Below are 20,913 nucleotides of genomic sequence, written 5' to 3' on the forward strand. Positions count from 1 at the left end.
ACACACAATTATGACTGGATACGAAATCCATTTGGCACAGTTAATACACCGAGTTGTTAATTTTCGTTACAAGAAAAAAAGAACAACTAGTTACAAGCCGAATGCTCAGCTCTCTCCACAAGGGCACTGAAAATTTTGTTACAATTTTCAACGTCATATTACTGTGAGCTCTGTTTCTCAGTATTAGCCAATATAAAAACTATCATCATCATCATCATCAAATTCCTGCCATGTACCCTCAAGGGGTGTACAGGATATGACAGTACTACATGAAAAAATTACATCATTACTAACTTCCTATCTACAATTTTCCTCCAAATCAGTTTGTTACTTGTCAAGACTCCAACATTATCAGATCTTATATTTCTATCATCTAAGGCACTTTGTACCGTATCAATCCACCTATATCTTGGTCTTCCTCTGGGTCATTTTCCTGCCAACCTGATAGAGAACACTTGTTTTGCTAATCTTTCCTCTCCCATTCTATTTAAATGACCATACCACCTGAGATTAGCTCTGCTAACGCATTCCTGGATGCTGACAATGTCAAGTTCTTTTCTAATATCCTCATTTTTAATATGATATTGCCATTGATGCCATCTGTTCACCCCTCTAATCTTTCTCAGGACTCTCATATCTGCGGTCTCTAGTCTTTGGTCAAGTGTTTTACTTCTGATCCAGCTCTCAGATCCATAAGTTAAAACTGGTTTGAACACTGTCTTGTATACAGCTAATTTAGTGTTCCGACTAATTTCTTTCTTATTCCATATGAATTTATTCAATTGACTTCCCACGATACCAGCTTTGCTGATTCTGTTGTCTATTTCTATATTTAATTTACCATCTTCAGTAAAAATCGTGCCTAAGTAGCTGAAATGTTTTACTTGTTCCACAGGTTCTCCATTCACAACACAGTTGACATTTTCAATGATTCTGCCTATTTTCATTGTCTTTGTCTTTTTATTGCTGACCTTCATACCATATCTATTACAACAGCTATTCAATTTAGTCAGAGAATCTTGCAGACTTGTAGCGGATTTATTTAGAAGTATAACATCATCCGCATAAAGCAAAGAGCTGACATTAACATCTCCAATTTTGATATCAGGTTTAATACCACATTCCTTCCTAATGTGATCCATATAGATAATGAATAACAGAGGGGATAATGTACATCCTTGTCTCACACCAGATTTAACATTAAACCATCTTCCTGTACTTCCTTCAATTCTAACTGCTGACTCACAACTCAAATAAAGACTAAGTATTGCTTGATATAATGCCCCATTGACACCATATAACTGCAGCGTATTGAATAGCTTCTCTCTTGGCACCTTGTCATATGCCTTTTCCAAATCGACAAAACTTAAATACAGATCTTTGTTGTATTCCCATGCTTTCTCGACTATTTGTCGTAAAGTGAAGATCTGATCCTGACAGCCTCTATTTGGCCTGAATCCAGCTTGTTCTTTACCAAGCTTTTCTTCCACAATTCTTCTTAACCGTTTCTCAAGTATACTTGCATAGATCTTGCCAGCAACACTCAGTAGGGAAATACCTCTGTAATTCTCACATTCAGTTTTATTTCCCTTTTTATATATGGGTACTATGAGAGCTCTACTCCAATCATTGGGAATTCGTCCCTCTGTCCAGGCTTTCTGAACTATGCAGTGCAACCACTCTAAGACTTTTATACCACCATACTTCAGCATTTCTGGTCGAATATCATCTACTCCTTTCCACATTTCAAGCCTTTGATGGCTTTTTTCTACTTCAAGTATAGATATGTATTCCTGACTGCATGCCTGGTCAGTGTTTTTTATCACTGTGCTGTCATCACTGCTTGTTTCATTTAGCAGTTTTTCAAAGTAATTACTCCATACTTCAAGGATATCTTTTTCTCCTGTTTTCATGTCACCTTTATCATCTCTAACTCCTTTTACAGCATTCTTTCCTCCATTCCTCCAAGAAAGTAGTATATCATGATGATAGACATGTGAATGAGAGTTCATTTGAGGCAGTCTGGTGCGAAATAGTGACCAACGCAACCAAATATACAGTTGGATGCTGCTATAGGCCAGGGAGTACAGGAGGAGATATTGAATTCATGCATCAGCAACTTAGTGCAATGAGTGAAGGCTTAGTGATTATTATGTGGTATTTTAATTATGGTGATATCAATTGGAAGGAGGAAATATCACGTAGCAAAAAGGAAATGGAGTTCATACATCTGCTATGAGATAATTACTTGAAACAGCACGTAACTGAAGGGACACGTGGTGTGAGAGTGTTGGACCTGGTTATTGGTTCAGAGGTTATATGCATAAGTAAGGTGACCTCGTTACCTCCAGTTGGTGAAAGCGATCATGTGGTATTGACTTGGGAGGTTGCAAAATCTGTGGATTTTTCTCTTAAGAAGGGGTATGTACGAAACTACAGGTTAGACAATTATAACAAGCTTCGGAGTGAGCTTGCAGCCATCCCATGGCAGAACATATTGCAAGGGAAAGATGTTAGCAGTGCTTGGGATAAAATCAGCGGGTATCTGAAGAAAGCAATATCAGATTGTGTCCCCATGGTCAGGAGGTCAAACAAGGCAGGCATTAGATGGATGAGCAGTAGTATCAAGCTTGAACTACAAAAAAAGAAAATGTTATGGAGAATTTACAAGGAGAAGGGCGATCAGGACACCCATGAGCAGTACAAGGCTCAAGCTAGGAAGGTTACCAGCATAGTAAGAAAAGCTAAATCAGATTATGAGAAGACCTTAGCCAAAGAGATCAAGGGTAATCCCAAAGAGTTCTTCCGCTATGTGGCAAGTAAGAGGAAGAATGACTTCGGAAGGATAACCTTAGTGGGTGCTGATGGTATTGAGGTGACAAAATCAGATGTAATAGTCGAGTTACTGAGTGATCACTTCTCAAAAGTCTATCACCCAAGTGAGGATATCTCTATACCTATAGCAATACCTAATGTGAGAATTGAAGCTAAAGAATCAGAGGTATTAAATATATTGCGAAACTTAAATGCAAACACTGCGGTAGGCTTAGATGGAATATCAGCTCGGGTGTTGCGTGAATGTGCAAATGAATTGTCAACCCCTCTTACCTGGATATTTAATTTAAGTTTGAACTCTGGTATGGTCCCTAGGGAGTGGAAGTTAGGCAAAGTGGTTCCTTTGCATAAGGGTGGCTCTAAAACTGCAGTATTGAATTACAGACCAATCACCATCTCAGGAGTAGTGGTAAAAGTATTGGAAAAGTTGGTTAAAGACAAAATTCAAGAATGGGTGGATCAGGATATGATACTCTATAGAGGCCAACATGGTTTTGTTAAAGGTAGATCCTGCCTTAGCAATCTATTAACTATCCATAATAGAATAACATCAGAGTTGGACAAAGGAACTGGCTACACAGTGGTACTTCTGGATTTTGCTAAGGCTTTTGACAGGATACCCCATAGAACACTGTTACGCAAATTGGAGCAGATGGGAATGGATATTAAATTGGTGATATGGATAGGAGAATGGCTCAGGGAGAGATACCATAAGGTGGTGTATGGAGGAGCCGAGTCCAGAATGAGGCAGGTGACCAGTGGTGTGCCTCAGGGCTCTGTGCTTGGGCCAATGTTGTTTAATTTGTATATAAATGATATAGGAAACGGCTTAAAGGGAGATATTCAGTTGTTTGCTGATGATGCAAAGTTGTGTAGTGCAATAAAAAATCAAGCTGATGTTGAAAGTTTGCAGGAGGATTTAAATAAGCTGGTAAAATGGGCAAAAGAAAATGGATGTCAGTTCAATGTGGAAAAGTGTAAAGTCTTGCATTTTGGGATTAAAAGATTACCAGCTGTGTACTACATAGATGGAAAGGTACTCCAAGAGATTGATGAGGCTAGGGACTTAGGGGTATTGGTAGATAGGGAGATGAAGTTCAGAGGACACATTGCTAAGGTGTCCAAGATTGCACATAGGATTACTTGGTTGTTGAGGAACACACTGACATCCAGAGATAAAGAGGTTATTATTCCCCTTTATAAAGCATTGATACTTCCACATTTGGATTACTGTGCTCAGGTCTGGTCACCTGGATTCCTTGGAGATGAGGAGGCTGTGGAGAGGGTTCAGAGAAGAGTGACCAAGTTGGTGAGTGATATAAAAAATGCTCCCTACATTGATAGATTGAGAGCTTGTGGATTGCAGAGATTGGTTGATAGGCGAAGAAGAGGGGATATGATAGAAACATTCAAATTACTAAAAGGTTTTTATAGGATTGATGCAGGGGAAATGTTTCAGCTGTGTGATAGTGATGGAAGAACAAGAGGTCATCTCTGGAAATTAAAGAAGAGTGTGGTTAACAAAGGTGTCAGAACAAGGTTTTTTGCCTGGAGGGTGGTGAATGAGTGGAATTCATTGCCTGACTTTGTTGTGAGCTCTTCATCTGTAAATGAATTCAAGAAGAGATATGACAGATATTGTTTTGCTAGCTTGGGTCTCCCGCGATGAGTCTACTGACTCCATGGAGATACCCGTAATAATAATAATAATAATAATAATTCCTGAGCTTCTTCAACAACCTCCAGAATATTTTGCCACCTTCTTGATATTTATTTTCTATATTCTTGCCAAAGTCCTCCCATGACTTTTGTTTAGCTAGTTTTACACCCTGTTTAGCTTTCTTACATTTGTTTCTGTATTCTGTAAGTGTAAAAGCTGACTTATTTGCCAGGAACTTTTGATATGCTTTCTTCTTTTCCTTCACTGCCTCTTTAACTTCCTGTGTCCACCAGGGAGTTCTGTCCTTGCACACAACCTCACCACACGCCTCTCTGGCAGAATCAATCAATGTTTTCTTCAGAGTTTGCCACTGAATCTCCAAGGTTTGATTCCTGTTCTCAAACTCTTTCATTTTCTTTTCAATAATCTTTCTGTATTTAGTCTACAGTTCACATCTGAGAGCTGCTCAACTTTTATTCGCTTTAGAACTTTCTTACATGTTATTCTTTTAAATATGAAATTAAATTTTATCCTACTCAAGACTAATTGGTTATGACTTCCAATTTCAAATCCTTTGGTGTCCTAGACCAGGGAGAAAACATCACTATCAACAATAACATAGTCAATGAGACTTTTATTATTCCTTGCCTCTTGTCTCTATGTGAATTTGTGCACATTATTATGTTGGAGCATGGTGTTAGTAATAACCAGTCCATGTCCTGAGTAGAAATTCAATAGGTATTTGCCATTATTATTAGCTTTGCTCTTTTCTCCAAATTTTCCCAAAATATTTTTGTATGTCTCACAATCATTTCCTACTCTGCTATTTAGATCCCCAACAACGACCAACTTTTCCTTTTTCATTGTGTCAGTTGCTTTTTCTAAAGCCTCAAAACATTCCTCCACTTCTACCTTAGTAGAACCTTCTGTGGGACCATAGGCACAAATAAGTCTCATTGTCCAGTTCCCCATTCTCATATTTGCCCATATTACTCTACTTGAGACTGACTGCCATTCAAGAAGATTAGCCTCGTATTTTCTGTTGAATGCTATGGCTACTCCTTCTTTTCCTTGATTATCATTGCCTGAATATAACATTTTGTATTTATTGCTCAGAACGATCTCACCAGTTTTGGTCTTTTTTGTTTCAGTCACCCCTGTTATGTCCATCTGGTACTTATCTAATTCCTCAGCTAGCTCCATTTCTTTGCCATTCAGGCTTCTTACATTGATAGTACCGATCTTTAACTCTGGTGATGTTGAGTTGGGGTTTGTTTTCAGATTTGTTCCAGTAGCTGACTTTTCGCTGTTTGCCCTGGTTCCCTGGCGAAAACAACGGGGGCCTTGTTTAACCGGGCGACGCCCCAGCTGGCATGAAATTTTGTCATGTTGTACCATCATTTTTTATTTTGGTTTAAGCAATAAGAATACAATTTGGTCGGCTAAATCCCAAATTGCCAGCCCATCCTCGTTCATTCAGTATCAAAGTAGATACCCAACAGGGTGCACCACGAGAAGGTGAGGATTGGACATTAGGTCAGAAGCCCTGGTCGGTTCTCCGCATTCCTTTAAAGGCTATGTGGAGGTCTCCTCTCAGTTATACAGCTTTGACCCTTAAGCACCCCATATAAAAACTAAAAAGCATGAAAGACTTACTAATATACACAAGGAGATGAGGGTAGCTATATCACATATTAGACCTGATATTACTGCAAAAGCCGACAAGCTCAAGTATCGCATTAAAATAAGTTCAATTTTTATAAAAGGCAAGTCCATGCATATTTTTATTGTTACTTTTATGACCCTAATGCTTTTGATGTTCCCCAAATTTTTCTTATAATCAAAAGTGTTCTGTGACTTCGAAAAGGTTAAGAACCACTCTAGAGTAATAAAAAAAATACATTATTTGTGCTGTGAATCAGTCCTGAATAATCAAAACATATAATAAATCTCATTCTCCAGTAAAACGCTTGTGAAAACAATTAGTAGGAAGAGGGACTAAACTCTATAAATAGGAAAATACGTCTATATAGCAAAGATCAGAGTTTTTGACTTCATGTTCACTCCTCAATCTTCACCTTTTCCTCGTTCACTCTCTCAGCAGGTATCTGGATACTGAATGAAAAAGAATGGGCTAGCGGTTTGGAATTTAGCCAACCGACTCTTAAACCTAAACGGAATGATGGTACGGCATGATGGAAATTTCATGCCAGCTGGGACATTACCTACTATACATGGCATCCAGTGTTTTCATCAGGGAACCAGGACACAGTTAGCTACTATAGCTCAACATCTGCACAATTCAAGATCAGCATCATTAATGTAAGAAATATCAACGGGGAAAAAGTGGAATTAACAGAATAATTAGAGAGGTATCAGGTGAACATAACTGGTGTTAAAGAAACAAAAAAGACAAAACGGATGATATTGTTCCAAATAACAAATTGCCTGATGTTATATTCAGACAGAATGTTTCATGCGGAAGAGAAGGAATGGATATAGTATTCAACGCAGAATGGTAAAATTATATTAAAAGCGAAAATATTAGGAAGAAGCTTGACATTGTTAGCATTCAAGAATGCATAAGGAGAGTTAATTCTAGATGGTATTGTCACTTCATTAAATAGAATGGGAAAGGAAATGCTAGCAAAACAAGTGTTTGATTCCAAATAAAATGCCCAGAGGAAGACCCGAGATGTCGATAGACTGATGCAGTTAGAAGACCAGCACTTTTAAACTTTTTCCACTCGCGACCCCTTTTCACCCGAGAAATTTTTACGCAACTGCGGATATATAGGTATATAAAATAGGTATACAAATCAAACATTCATTGATAATAAATCATAAAGAAATTTATTTTTAACAATTCTTTGGTATACATATAATTTTACCACTTACATAAAGAATTACAAACAATAGCCTCAAATCTGCATTAATTTTTGGTCTATGCGTGTTTAGAAACTTTTCACTGTTGCCAAATTTTTCGCCCCCCCCCCCCCCACACACACATTCGGTTACGTGACCCCAAATGGGGTCGCGACCCACAGTTTAAGAAGCTCTGTCTTAGATGATGGAGTCCCAACCAATAATAAACTAAATTGGGGGGGGGGGGGGAGAGAGAATCCCACTTGGACGTTATAAATATAAACTTCTCATATATATTATCATAGTATCCTGTGTACTCTCTAGAATATACATCAGGAATTTGCTGATGATAGTGTTGGGGATACAGTAACCAATACTTGCCCTCTGAATAGCAAGTTACCTAGTAATGCTACTTGAAAGAATGTTTCCCTCTGAGATCTGTGCATGTTTGTGTGACAAAATTTTTTCTTTCAGAATTTCTAATCTACAGTGAATAATTTTTGAACATACTATGAAAGTGAATTATATGATAAATCATCCATGTCACTTGTTTTATTTAGTAATTTCTCCAATGTTTCCACTACAATATTATGCAAACCCCTTCCAACTTAACATACAAATTAGTTACTTTTAGCCTGCGCAATGTGTGTGTGAACTGACTCTGATGTCAACAAGTTGCGCAAGTACAGGAATTTGTGCATAAGATGAGAGATTTTTTGTAGATACCCAGACTCTTTTAATTTAGGGTTTGTGACTTTTACTATTGCAAATTTTACTATCCCATTCAAAGGCAGGAGTTTTCTTCTAAACTTGTGTTTACAAGTTGTGACCAACATATAAGCAATTTTTGGAACAAAGCATTTTGAAGTCTTTCACATTGTTTGTTATGTTCCTTGTAATGTAATTTTTTAATATATAACATAAACTGGAAAATTTACTTATTTACTAGTCCTAGTTGGCAGAGTGGTTAGTGTATCTGCTCTCCATCCAAAAGGCTGCGGGTTCGAATCCATCCATGGGCATGGATGTTTGTAATTGTCTGTGGAAATACTAGTGTTGGTGGTGGTGAGCGGTAGATGGTGTTGGTGTAGTTGATGGATTGAGTTCTTGGAGACAGCTGAAGAGTAGGTGCTCTCCCTCAATGAGCCTTTGGACTCCCTGGAGGTGTCACATAATAATAATAATAATAATAAAATAATCAGATATTGTTTTGATTTCATTTATGAAAGAAAATGTAAATTCCTGTAATATGACTTTTCACATATATTTGAAATTCAGATTTTGCATGAAGCTTCATCATAGCTTATTCCTCTTTTCTAATGCATGGGAGGGGGATTAGAGAGAGAAGATTAAAGGATTGTCAGATAAGACTTTTCTTGAAAATAAGCTCCATATACTAAAGGAGAATCCTTTCTCTCTTCACATAAAATATGGAAAGATAGGATGTAAGATTATCAGAAATTCTTAGAATTATTTTCCCTCATCTATGATTTTGAAATAAGTGGTTGATGTAATGAGTGCTACAACGAAATTTCTAAATCGTGTTCTTTGTATCATTGTGTTGGGAATTATTCAGGACTGTATACACAGATTCACTTTTTACATTCTTCTGAAAATGTAGACATCTAAATAAAAACCTGTTTATTTTGAAGTATATAAAAATTATTCCTTGTGTGTGTTTTAGAAAAAAAAAATGCTTTTACAAATTATTGGTTACTTATACTTTCTAAGAATAATATTCCTTTCTCCTCCCCATAGCTTTGGTTTTAATGTACCAACCCAAGCAAATAGAAAATATCTTGTATCTTGCCCAATGAAAAAGTACAGAATGACACAATTTGTCTGTGCTTAGTATTAATGTGTTAAATTATAATTTAATTCATTCATCAGCCTACAGCTGATAAAGTTCATTGTGACTAATGGAGATTATAATGCTCTTTCAGTGACATTAATATTTTAACAGACCTGTAGGTTCTGATATTGCTGTTGGTGAGCAGCTACTATTTAAAAACACCAAACTAGGACCTTCAGAGTTAGGTGTATTGGCTTCATTGGGAATAACAAGTGTCACCGTTTATGGAATTCCTACCATAGCTGTGTTATCAACAGGAAATGAGGTAAGTGAATTATACTTTTCATAATCTTATTGCATAGCTATTACCACTGCTTATATTTATCATGAATGTATACTGAGTATCCAGCTGTTAGATTCATCTGCCTAATAGGGATAACAGTTCATTTTGTCTTTTGTCCTCAGTACAATCCCAGCTTGTCAGTACATGAACTTCATTAAATGTAAGAAAGCATTCCGAAGGCTGCTTCAATCCAGACTCATTCACACCAAAGAGTAGTCTCAGATTGGACTACAGAAGAATCCCTCTCAAAGCAGTTTTTTGACCTCATCCTGTAGATACATCGAGTTGAGATTTGGTAACTGAATAGATCACTGAAATATGATAAAGCCATCCTGATGTTCCTGGTTTGCTGATTCATGCTTCTGTCACCCTGCCCTAGCCCTGTAATCAGCATTGAGTATCTGGAACTGGAATTTTACAAACTAGACGATCTTTTTCCACTCCCTAGGTGAAGAGTGGAAAAAGGTCATCTAGTTTGCTAAATGATTAGTTCCATTACTAAAATTAAGGGGATATTAGATCCCACATAGTTTTAAAACCGAATAAGAAACTCAAAGATAGGAATCAGAGAGTTTCTTGCCGAATATAGTAAACTATAAAGTATCGGCGAACACTAGCGTTAGCAAATGCAAGTGATCCTAGTACGTAGTACAATCGCGGGCAACTCGTTGCAAAGGTGAGTAAAGTTCAGATCGCTATTCTTAGGTATTATCCATAATGTAAAAACACATTTCCTAGGAAAAGTATGCTGTTATTACATTATGGAGGGAGGTCACCACCCAGACCGGTTTCAGCCTTTTTTGAGGCCTCATCAGTGAGTGGCTAGACCTAATACCGAAGTGTATAGCGAAAAGAACTTATATACTCTGCGAACGAGTTTACCAAGTCTGGGTGAAACCGGTCTGGGTGGTGACCTCCCTCCATAATGTAATAACAGCATACTTTTCCTAGGAAATGTGTTTTTACATTATGGATAATACCTAAGAATAGCGATCTGAACTTTACTCACCTTTGCAACGAGTTGCCCGCGATTGTACTACGTACTAGGATCACTTGCATTTGCTAACGCTAGTGTTCGCCGATACTTTATAGTTTACTATATTCGGCAAGAAACTCTCTGATTCCTATCTTTGAGTTTCTTATTCGGTTTTAAAACTATGTGGGATCTAATATCCCCTTAATTTTAGTAATGTTTTCATTGCCGAAATGAAGCTTATTAGCTCTTTATACTTAAGTAACTTAATGGTTGCACCTACTTGGTAAACTCGTTCGCAGAGTATATAAGTTCTTTTCGCTATACACTTCGGTATTAGGTCTAGCCACTCACTGATGAGGCCTCAAAAAAGGCTGAAACCGGTCTGGGTGGTGACCTCCCTCCATAATGTAATAACAGCATACTTTTCCTAGGAAATGTGTTTTTACATTATGGATAATACCTAAGAATAGCGATATGAACTTTACTCACCTTTGCAACGAGTTGCCCGCGATTGTACTACGTACTAGGATCACTTGCATTTGCTAACGCTAGTGTTCGCCGATACTTTATAGTTTACTATATTCGGCAAGAAACTCTCTGATTCCTATCTTTGAGTTTCTTATTCAGTTTTAAAACTATGTGGGATCTAATATCCCCTTAATTTTAGTAATGTTTTCATTGCCGAAATGAAGCTTATTAGCTCTTTATACTTAAGATTAGTTCTATTTTTTAGATCGATTCTTGTCAAGTTATTAGCTGACAAGAATGGAATTAAGCAAGGTCATCATTGCTGCTACTATATACCCTTTCCATGACAGGCATAATATGCTCCTTCAAAGGTGTATATCTCACATGAAATTATACCTTTGAAGGATTGGTATATTTCTCTGAAGAAGCATACCGTTGTTATATTGTGATGCCATTTAACTGACTATGGCCCATCTGTTATACTTCATGATTCTCATAATAACCCTTTGTTTCTGACATTAACCAGCTTTCTGGTATATCATTAACTGGATCATTTATGGTTTTGGTACCTTTCTCAATACACTCTAGACCAGGAATCAGGAACCTTCCTTGGGTCAAGATCTGTAACAAGAGGAAAAATCTGAGATTTGTATTTTATTAAAAAAAATATAACATTTTGAATTTTTAAAAATAGTCATATTTTATTATTATTATTATTAAGAGAGACCTGACCTCCAGGGAGTAAGAGACTTATCGAGGGAGGCCACATACTACACACACCAGCTATCATACCTCTTCTTGAATTCATTCACATTGCTTGCACTCACATCATCCAATGCCAATCCATCCCAATCACGCACCACCCTCTGAGAGAAAAATCTAGCCCTTGCACCTTCTTGGAAGCCTTCATTCTCAGCTTCCAAGGATGCCCTCTCATCCTTTCTCCACCCTCCATAAATCGAAAAATTCCATCAATTGAAATCCTGTATGACTCTTTCAGAAGTTTTTTAAGTCTCAATTATATCACCCCTCTTTCTCCTGTTTGCTAGAGTCTGCAGTCTACAAATTCTCAATCTGTCCTCATAATCAGTATTCCACAATCCTGATATCATTTTTATCACTCTCCTTTGTATTCTCTCCAATATATCAGAATCACAACGGAAACCAGGAGACCAAACCTATACACAATAGTCCAAGTGAGGCCTTATTAAGGCCTTGTAAAAAGGCAAAATGACATCCTTATCTTTACATGTGAAAGTTTGTTTCAGCATTGCAATTATCTTTTGAGTTGTATTTGCAATCTTTGCTACATGATCCCTGAACTTCAACTTCCTATCTACTAACACTCCAAGATCCCCAGCCTCATCAGTTTCTTCTAGCCAATTCCCACCAATATAATATGACATTGGGTATCTAATCATGCTGAAGTGAATGACTTTACATTTACTGACATTGAACTGACACCCATTTTCCCATTCCCACAATTCCAGCCTATTCAAATCATTCTGCAACAACTGCATATCAGCAGCATTCCTGGTTACCCTACCTATCTTTGCATCATCAGCAAATAACTGTATGTCTCTTGTCAAATCCTTAACCAATATCATTAATGTACAGATTGAATAACAGTGGACCAAGCACTGATCCTTGTGGTACATCTCTTGTTACCTTAAACCTTGCAGACTCAGATCCCGCATATACCACTTTTTGATATCCATGCTAAAACTGTATAACCCAAACCCATTTTCTCTGATTTATGCAGCAGTCTGCCATGCTGTATTCTGTCAAAAGCCTTAACAAAATCCAAAAGTATCATGATGTATCCATTCCCCTTGTCTAGTTCAGTGGTAACATTGTTATAGAATGTGAGCACGTTGCTAAAACATGACCTTCCCTTAGTAAACCCATGTTGTTCATTGCAAAATAGAGATTCACTGTCAACCCATTTCTGAATGCGGGCTCTAATCAATGTTTCCAAAATCTTCACCACCACTCCTGAGATACTAATTAGTCGATAGTTGGATACATCGATCTTTACACCACCCTAGTGCAATGGAATTATCATATATTCATTCCATTCCTGCAGAATCTTCCCTGTTCTGAGACTCATATTAAACATCCTTTAATATGAATGGGCAGTTCAGCTGAACACTCTTTTAGCACGTGCTGATATTCCATCAGTCCCTATTGCTGAATTTTTATTCAGTTTGTGCAAAAGCTCTAATACCTCAGCCTCACACACCTGCATTTCATCATCCAGTAAAGAGGTAACAGTGAGCTCAATGTTGCGTTCATTAGATTGTTAGCTTTTAACAAAATGGGAACTCATTAACTGAACAACCTCTTCTGCATCTGTAACCCTCACACATCTGGATTTAGAAGAGTTATTCTTTCATATTCATTCTTTCTTTTACTTGCAGCATATCAATAGAATTCTTGTGGATTGTCTTTAGCACGCAGAACCAGTTTCTTTTCATAATCAGACTTTGCTTTCCGTACAACAGTTGTGACTATTCTAGCCTGCTGCTTATAATTCATAACGGACTCCATCCTTATGCAAATGGTTTTACTTCCACATCGTCCTTTTCTTACGAATCTCTTGCTTAATAAGATTACACATCCATTTGACTCCTATTCTATTTATTCTTCAAACTCTCGGGACACTTTCTGATATTGCATCATTTAAGTATTGTTTAAATGCTTGCCATGCACTGTCGATATTCTTTCCATCCAGTAACCAATCCCATTCGACTGAACTCAGTATACTCCTCAGTTGGTCATAATTTCTTGCTTTGTAGTTCAGCATGTAACCGTTTCTGAATGGAAACGGTTACACGCTGAAATTCATAAACTTAGTCACTTCCCAAGTGAGTACAGCATGATCACTGTCACCAACTGGAGGCAGAATAGTTACCTCTTTAACTGAAACGCCCTCTGACAATCTGACACCCTTTGACCTCGAGTTCCTTCTGTCACATGCTGCTTGAGGAAGTCCTGCAAACAGCTCAATAAATGCATTTTCATTCTTCTCATGAGATTCTACTGCTACCCAATCAATATTTGGATAATTAAAGTCTCCCATTATGATTACTCTTTTCACGCTCACCTTTTCTATTTGGTGATGCATTTCTTCATCACTAGCAACCGATCCACCAGATCTGTAACAACACCTCACTATGTAATTTGTCTTGTTAGATTCCACCTTACACCAGATGGCTTCAAACTCATTGCCACATGAAATATTGTTAGTAGTATTACTACATTCATAGATCTTAACTCTAACGGGATTTAAGCCATCCAATATCATTATCAGCATGCCTCCTCCTCTCTTATGTACTCTATCCTTCCTAAAAATACTGTACCCATGACACTTGATACCATTTAATAGGTCTGATTCTGATAGCTGGATCTCACTAATTCCTACAATCTGAGGTCGCAAAATATTGGCTAATATTTACATATATATACTTACATTTCATGAGTCTCTGTAGCTCAGTCAATATAGACGTAGCTTTGGTCAGAAAGACCTGGGTTCGATTCCCATCAGTGATGTGAGGAACCTTTTATCTGGTGTCTTTCAATGAAAAGTGAGTTAGCCAGTCTTATGTTCGTACCCCAGAACAGGCAAATCAGCCCTGTCAACAAACATGGATTACAGTCATGGATACATCCCAGCCATATGCCAGTCCTGAGTCCAGATAAAATTCAGGGGTGGGGGAAGCAATGGTGAACTACTCTGTAAAAATCTCACTAAGATATTCTTACGGGATAGTAAAAATCACCACTTTCATTTCATACATGTATGAAGGTTCACCGGGTGCATTTCATGCAAATACATATCAGATGTACCACCGGCTTGAGGATAGTAAGATTTTGCATTTGATATTTTCTCTAGTTTGCATTTTACTCTTTTTTGTTTGTTTGTTTCATTTTGCAAAACATAATTTATTCAAAATAAATGAAGTTTTATCTCTATTTATGTTATATAATCAACTAAGTAGAAAATTTTCTTAACCTAACCATAACCAGGAAAAACTCCTTCCTTCATATTTAAAATACTCCACAAAATACTCTCTACCCTCTGTCAAAAAATCAGTCTTTCACAACAAATTCCACCTATCCATTTCTAATATGTACACTCAGGTGTACAGGATGCTATGGATCTTCTTATTATTATTATGGCTCTACAGCCAGATCATAACTTTGCCTCCTGGATTTGTTCCCTCCAATCCTTTCTGTCTAAAACTTGACTTCTTCAGTTTGGACACTGTAGTATGATGTTGTTATCTCGACTATTGGTGTCTATGGATAGTACTACATAATTAAGTTTACACAACTACTATTACTATTTTTTTTTAATTTTATTGATTACATACACAAGAGGTTGAAGGACTTATAAGCACATCAGTACTGTGTGTGTGGGGGGGGGGGGATAGATGAGCAGCCAGATAGAAGCTTATTGACATTTTTTTCAAAGAGTGCAGATTGTAGCTGTTTGGAAATACCTCTTTCAGTAGGCTGTTCTAGAGGACAGAGGTCAAGATAGGTTGAATAAGAGAGGAAGAAGAAAGCAGGTTCAGTGTATTTCATTTGCACAGTAAATGTGTACTTGGTAGCTGTACTCTTGGATTAACAGGTGCAACAGAAAGTGGAGGAATGATGATTCTCAATTTATTGACACTGACCATTGAAGTACCTGTAGAATAGACAAAGAGCGAAAACACTGCTTCTATGATAGAGAGATTGAAGTGAATCTGTAAGAGAAGGATTGTTTGTGAACCAAATTGCTCTCTTCTGGATGGTATCAAGAATTTTTTTATTATTATTATTATTACATGTCACCTCCAAGGAGTCCAAGGACTCATCGTGAGAGGGCACACTTCTCCACTCAACTCATCGTCTCCCTTTCTTAGTCCTCCAACCTCATGACACTACAACCATCCACACACACACAGCACAATCTACCGACCACCACAACTAATATATGTTGTCTGTAAATTGTGTGTATTCTCATGACCGATTTGCCTATATGTGGGATGAAAAACCTGCATTTCTGGGAGAAAAAAAAAACCTGCTACTGCCAAATAAGATTAGCTAACTCACCTTCGACTGAAAAAAGCGATGCGAAGATTCCTCTCATCATGACATGAATCTAATTCAGTTTTTAGAGAAATTTTAGGTACTCAACTCCAAACATGTAAATAGTATTCTAAGCATAGCTGTTGTTTGTATATAGTTAAGAGTTGGCTGGGTATAAAATAGCTTCTTGAGCAAAAGAGAATGCCTATTTTTTTTTGGGTGCTAAGGAAGCTATTGATGTGATCTGTTTGAGCCAGGAAAGACTGTAGCTGAAGATTTGTCTAATCAGACAGATCTGATCTTGTCTAGTGATTTGTTTATTACTGAGGATAAGGGAATGTGAGCTGAGATTTCTTTTGCAAGAGAAGAGGCAAGACTGAGTTTTGGTGTGAACATGACCAGTCTGTCCCTGTCCCATTGAAGGATAGTATAGATCAATGTGTAATAATATATACACTGCTTGGTAAGTAGTCAACAACCCCCCCCCCCCTATGGGCGAGGTGCATGATACCACACAAGTCACGTGTTTGTAAGTATTTGTAGCTGGTAAATTGCAGGAATGTGATGCTCTCAAATTAGTGCAACTGTGTCTGGGCGAAATGGCTGTGAGAAGGGAACTGACAGAGTTTGAAATAGGTGTTATGATTGCAAGCCTATCTGTTTGGCAAATTGACAAATTTCACCATCTCAGGTCCACAATCAGTGATACCATACTGAGATGAAAGTGCTACCTGCAGTAGATGATTCACCAAATGTGACCATAGGATGCTACAAAGGATAATATATAAAACTCGCCATTTGTCAGCTGGCACATTGAATGCAGAGTTCCAGGTATTGCTTGGAACACAAATTGCACAAAAGCATACAGAACCGCGGCTCACAACATGCATTTCCATGGTAGGACTGACTGCAATATGTAAGCTCCACATTACCCTATCCAACATACAACATTGTTTTTAGTGGTGCAAAGAGAATGTACAGCATGATATGGAAGCTTGGAAAGCTGTGTTATGGAGCAACGAATCATGCTACACCATCTACTGAGCAGATGGACTAGTATGGATGCAGCAGATGTCCGGTGAACGTCTCTTACCAGAGTGCATAACTCCAGCTATGAAATTTAGAGGTTGTAGTGTGATGGTATGGTCCTGTTTTACCTGGTTTGGCCTCAGACCTCTGTAGTGCAACAAACATTGAACTCCTTGTGTTAAGGCTTAAGTGCTGGGAGGACATCATATTGCAGCTGTAGTACAGCATACCTCCTTTGTATACATCTGAACATGCTGCTGTAACTGCATGGTTTGTGCACCTCACTTGACTTGCTTCCACAGAGTCCTGATCTCAACTCTATTAAACATTTCTGGGATGAACTGGAGCATCAGGTGAGGTCAAGGGACATCTGCCAGCAACACTCCAGGACCTCATTACATGCTTATGGGAAGAATGATCCAAAATTTCCGTTAATTCCTATCACATGCTTTTGGAAAGTATGCCTCGTAGGATTGCTGCAGTCGGCATAGCAAAAGGAAATCCTACGTCTTATTAAAGTGGGCATCATGACTGTTTGTTCATCACACTATGGTGTCCAGTGACTTCTTTCCATGCAGTGTGTGTGTGTGTGTGTGTGTGTGTGTAATTTTAATCATAATATATATATCAATAAATACATAAAAATGTAATAAATTGTATGCAGGGCTTCCCTGTGATCTGAAAATTATTTCAAGGGTTCCTTCAGAGTCAAAAGACTACCTGGTTAACAAAACATTTCTTCCAAAGTAATCTGTAATTTTTAATTTTCCATATTTCTTTATAATCTTAAGTTCCTTTCTACATGTTATTGCCATTGATGCCATCTTTTTAACCCCTGTAATTTTTCTCAGAAATCTTAGATCTGCAGAAAGTTTTTTCACTTCATTAAAAAGTGAATTATACTAGACAAGAAATCATATTCTTCTTTTAATCGTATACACTAGCATGAGTAAACAAAATTTGTGATGAAGTATCTTCACAACTAGATAAAATGTACATGGATGCAACGTAAATAAAAGCAATAATTACATTAAATTGTCCTAGAGGATTTCTAAACTGGGGTTCTGTGAAACTCTAGTGTTCTGTGAGATGTTGCTAGGGACTCCTCAAGAGATAATGAGTGGAGAAAAAAAAACGTATACTATGATAAATTTTATGCAGGGGTTTCCTGTGACTCGAAAATTATTTCAAAGGTTCCTCCAAGGTAACAAGATGGAGAAATGCAGCTCTAGAACAGCATACCTCCTTTGTCAAACTTTGTAACATCAGGAGTGTCAAACTCAATTGGACTGTAAGCCATTTGCCATAAAAGTGTATCTCAAGTAGGCTGCAAAAAAATGTTTGACTAAAAACCTTCACTCATTAGAAGTGAAAGAATGAGTGTAAATAAATTAATAAATTAATAATGAACAATTTATTTATTCTAAGTCATTACAAGACATATAAAATGATAGTATAATGATTATGACAACTCAAAAAAAAAATATTTTTATTGTATTAATATTTAAATATATAGCATTTAAACCAAATTAAACCAAAATTAAATTTTATTTGAACAAATCAAATATTTATACAGCCTAAAGAAGTATAAAGTCTCATTAATAACCATCACAAAAATTTACAGAGCCTACTAAATGTGAAGACAAGTGTTCGGACCTGTTTGGGACAGACAGAAAGTTTTTAAGTAACAGTTGGCTTGCATCAAGGGTCAGCATTAAGTCTGTTTCTGTTTAATATTGTGATGGAGGTGGTAACAGAGGAGGTGAGAGAAGATGCACCTTGGACAATGCTGTATGCAGATGACATCTTGCTGTGTGTAGATTCAAGAGAAGAAGCGGGAACTAAACTGGAAAGATGGAGAAAAGTACCGGAAGAGAGAGGTATGAGACTGAGCAGAAGTAAGACAGAGTATATGTGTTGCGCAGTGGGCGGCGGTGGCCAGGAGACAGATCTGGAAGGAAATGTCATCAGGAAGGTGAGAGACTTTAGATACTTAGGTTCAACAGTGGAAGAAGATGGAGGAGCTGAGAAGGAAGTGGGATGCAGGATACAAGCGGGTTGAAGGAACTGGAGGGAGATGGCTGGAGTGTTATGCGATAAGAGGGTGCCAATCAATCTGAAAGGCAAAATTTATAGGACAGTAGTGAGGCCAGCTATGACATATGCTATAGAAACTGTAGCCCTGAGGAAAAATAACATCAGCAGGATGGAAGTAGCAGAGATGAGAATGCTTAGGTCGATGTGCGGTGTGACCAGAAAGGATCGTCTGAGAAAAGACTGTCAGGGGAACGGTGAAAGTTACAAACTTAGGAGCGAAAATACAGGAGGCAAGGTTGAGATGGTTTGGTCATGTGATGAGGAGGGAGGACGAATATGTGGGAAGAATGGTCATGCAGATGGATGTGCAAGGAAGGTGGAAGCATGGGCGGCCAAAGAAGAGATGGAGGGAGCTGGTAGAAGAGGACTTGAAGATGAAGAACTTGGATGTGGCGACAGCCCAAGACAGGAAGGTGTGGAGGAGACTCATTACAAACAGTGACCCCACTTAAGTGGGAGAAGCTGCAAAAGAAGAAGAAGACTATTAGTTTGAAATTTTTTGTGTTTGTGTTGAAATAAAATACTTCTATTTTGGGGGGGGGGGGAGTGGGGTTCTATATTTTAGGGAATTTTTAAAATGTTAATGACAATATTTTGGGTAAAGATGATAATATTTTGGAGTTAAAATAAATATACTTACATAATATAATTATAGTAATTTTAAGTAATTTATTGTAGTATTTTATTTTTTCCCCAACACTTGATAACGTTTATTGTTAACGAGCTTGCCAAAATTTGGACTCAAAGATTGAGAGCATACGACCTTCATTGTAGCAGAAAGATTGACGTCGGTTAGTCTTGATTTATGGGCTGTTTTGTTATCTTTCATACATGAGAAAAATTGGTTGCATAAATAGTATGCTTCGAAAATAAAGTAGAATATTTCCTGCAAACTTTTTTTATTTCTGGATATTTTTGACCTAAATAACTATATATTTTTGGAACACCAACTTCTTGGTATTCTTCTTTTAGAATGGAATCATTTTGGAAATCACTAAGTTCCATTTGAATACAGATAAGAGCATTTTCAAAATTAAAGGAAAAAAGGACTTGTAAAAAGCGAAAAAACTTTTTTTGCTCCTTAAAATCTTTAAACCGCCTATCAAATTCTTCTTCAGTCTTTTCTAGTTTGGGACAATATTGAGAAAAGGTAAAACTTTGATTCTTATTGTTCAGCTGTTCACACATAGGAAAGTAATTTAGAATATTCTCTTCTACATGATTTTGAAACAAAACCAATTTACATCTAAAACTTGCCAGTCAGCATATTTAATTCATCCTGCAAACTCTCTCTCTCTACATCACTTGATTAACTATTCTCTACCCAACTTCACATCCTCAGTAAAAAACTGAATCTCTCTCTCTTTCAAATTATATTTTGTATCATGTATATACAAATTAAACATCAGTTGTCCAAGCATGGGGGTGCTTAAGGGGTCAAAGCTATAGAACTGAGAGGAGACCTCCACATAGCCTTCAAAGGAATGCGTAGAACTGACCAGGGCTTCTGACTAATGCCCAATCCTCACCTTCTCGTGGTGTACCCTGTTAGGTATCTACCTGGATACTCAACGAATGAGGATGGGCTGGTTTGTACTTATGATCCCAGAGAAGGTTCTACTAAGGTAGAAGTGGAAGAATTTTTTGAGGCTATAGAGAAAGCAACTGAGACAATGAAAAAGGAAAAGTTGGTCCTTGTTGGGGACCTAATAGCAGAGTAGGAAATGATTGTCAGACATACAAAAATATTTGGGAAAATTTGGAGAAAA

The 20,913-nt window shown here is 37.5% G+C and overlaps 1 protein-coding gene across 2 annotated transcripts in view; it reads left to right on the plus strand.

The window, feature by feature from the left end:
- The window catches only part of cin (Molybdenum cofactor synthesis protein cinnamon), a 377,936-nt gene that overhangs the window by 239,067 nt on the left and 117,956 nt on the right, over positions 1–20,913 (plus strand). For both annotated transcript variants that reach the window (XM_090403113.1, XM_090403112.1), the window contains one exon: positions 9,324–9,477. In XM_090403113.1, the coding sequence (XP_090259239.1) occupies positions 9,324–9,477 (154 nt within the window). The remainder of the gene's footprint in view (positions 1–9,323; positions 9,478–20,913) is intronic.

Source organism: Typopeltis vanoorti, chromosome 13 (genome assembly GCF_054136105.1).
Source record: "Typopeltis vanoorti isolate ZY-2024b chromosome 13, IOZ_Tvanoo_1.0, whole genome shotgun sequence".
Classification (NCBI taxonomy): domain Eukaryota; kingdom Metazoa; phylum Arthropoda; class Arachnida; order Uropygi; family Thelyphonidae; genus Typopeltis; species Typopeltis vanoorti.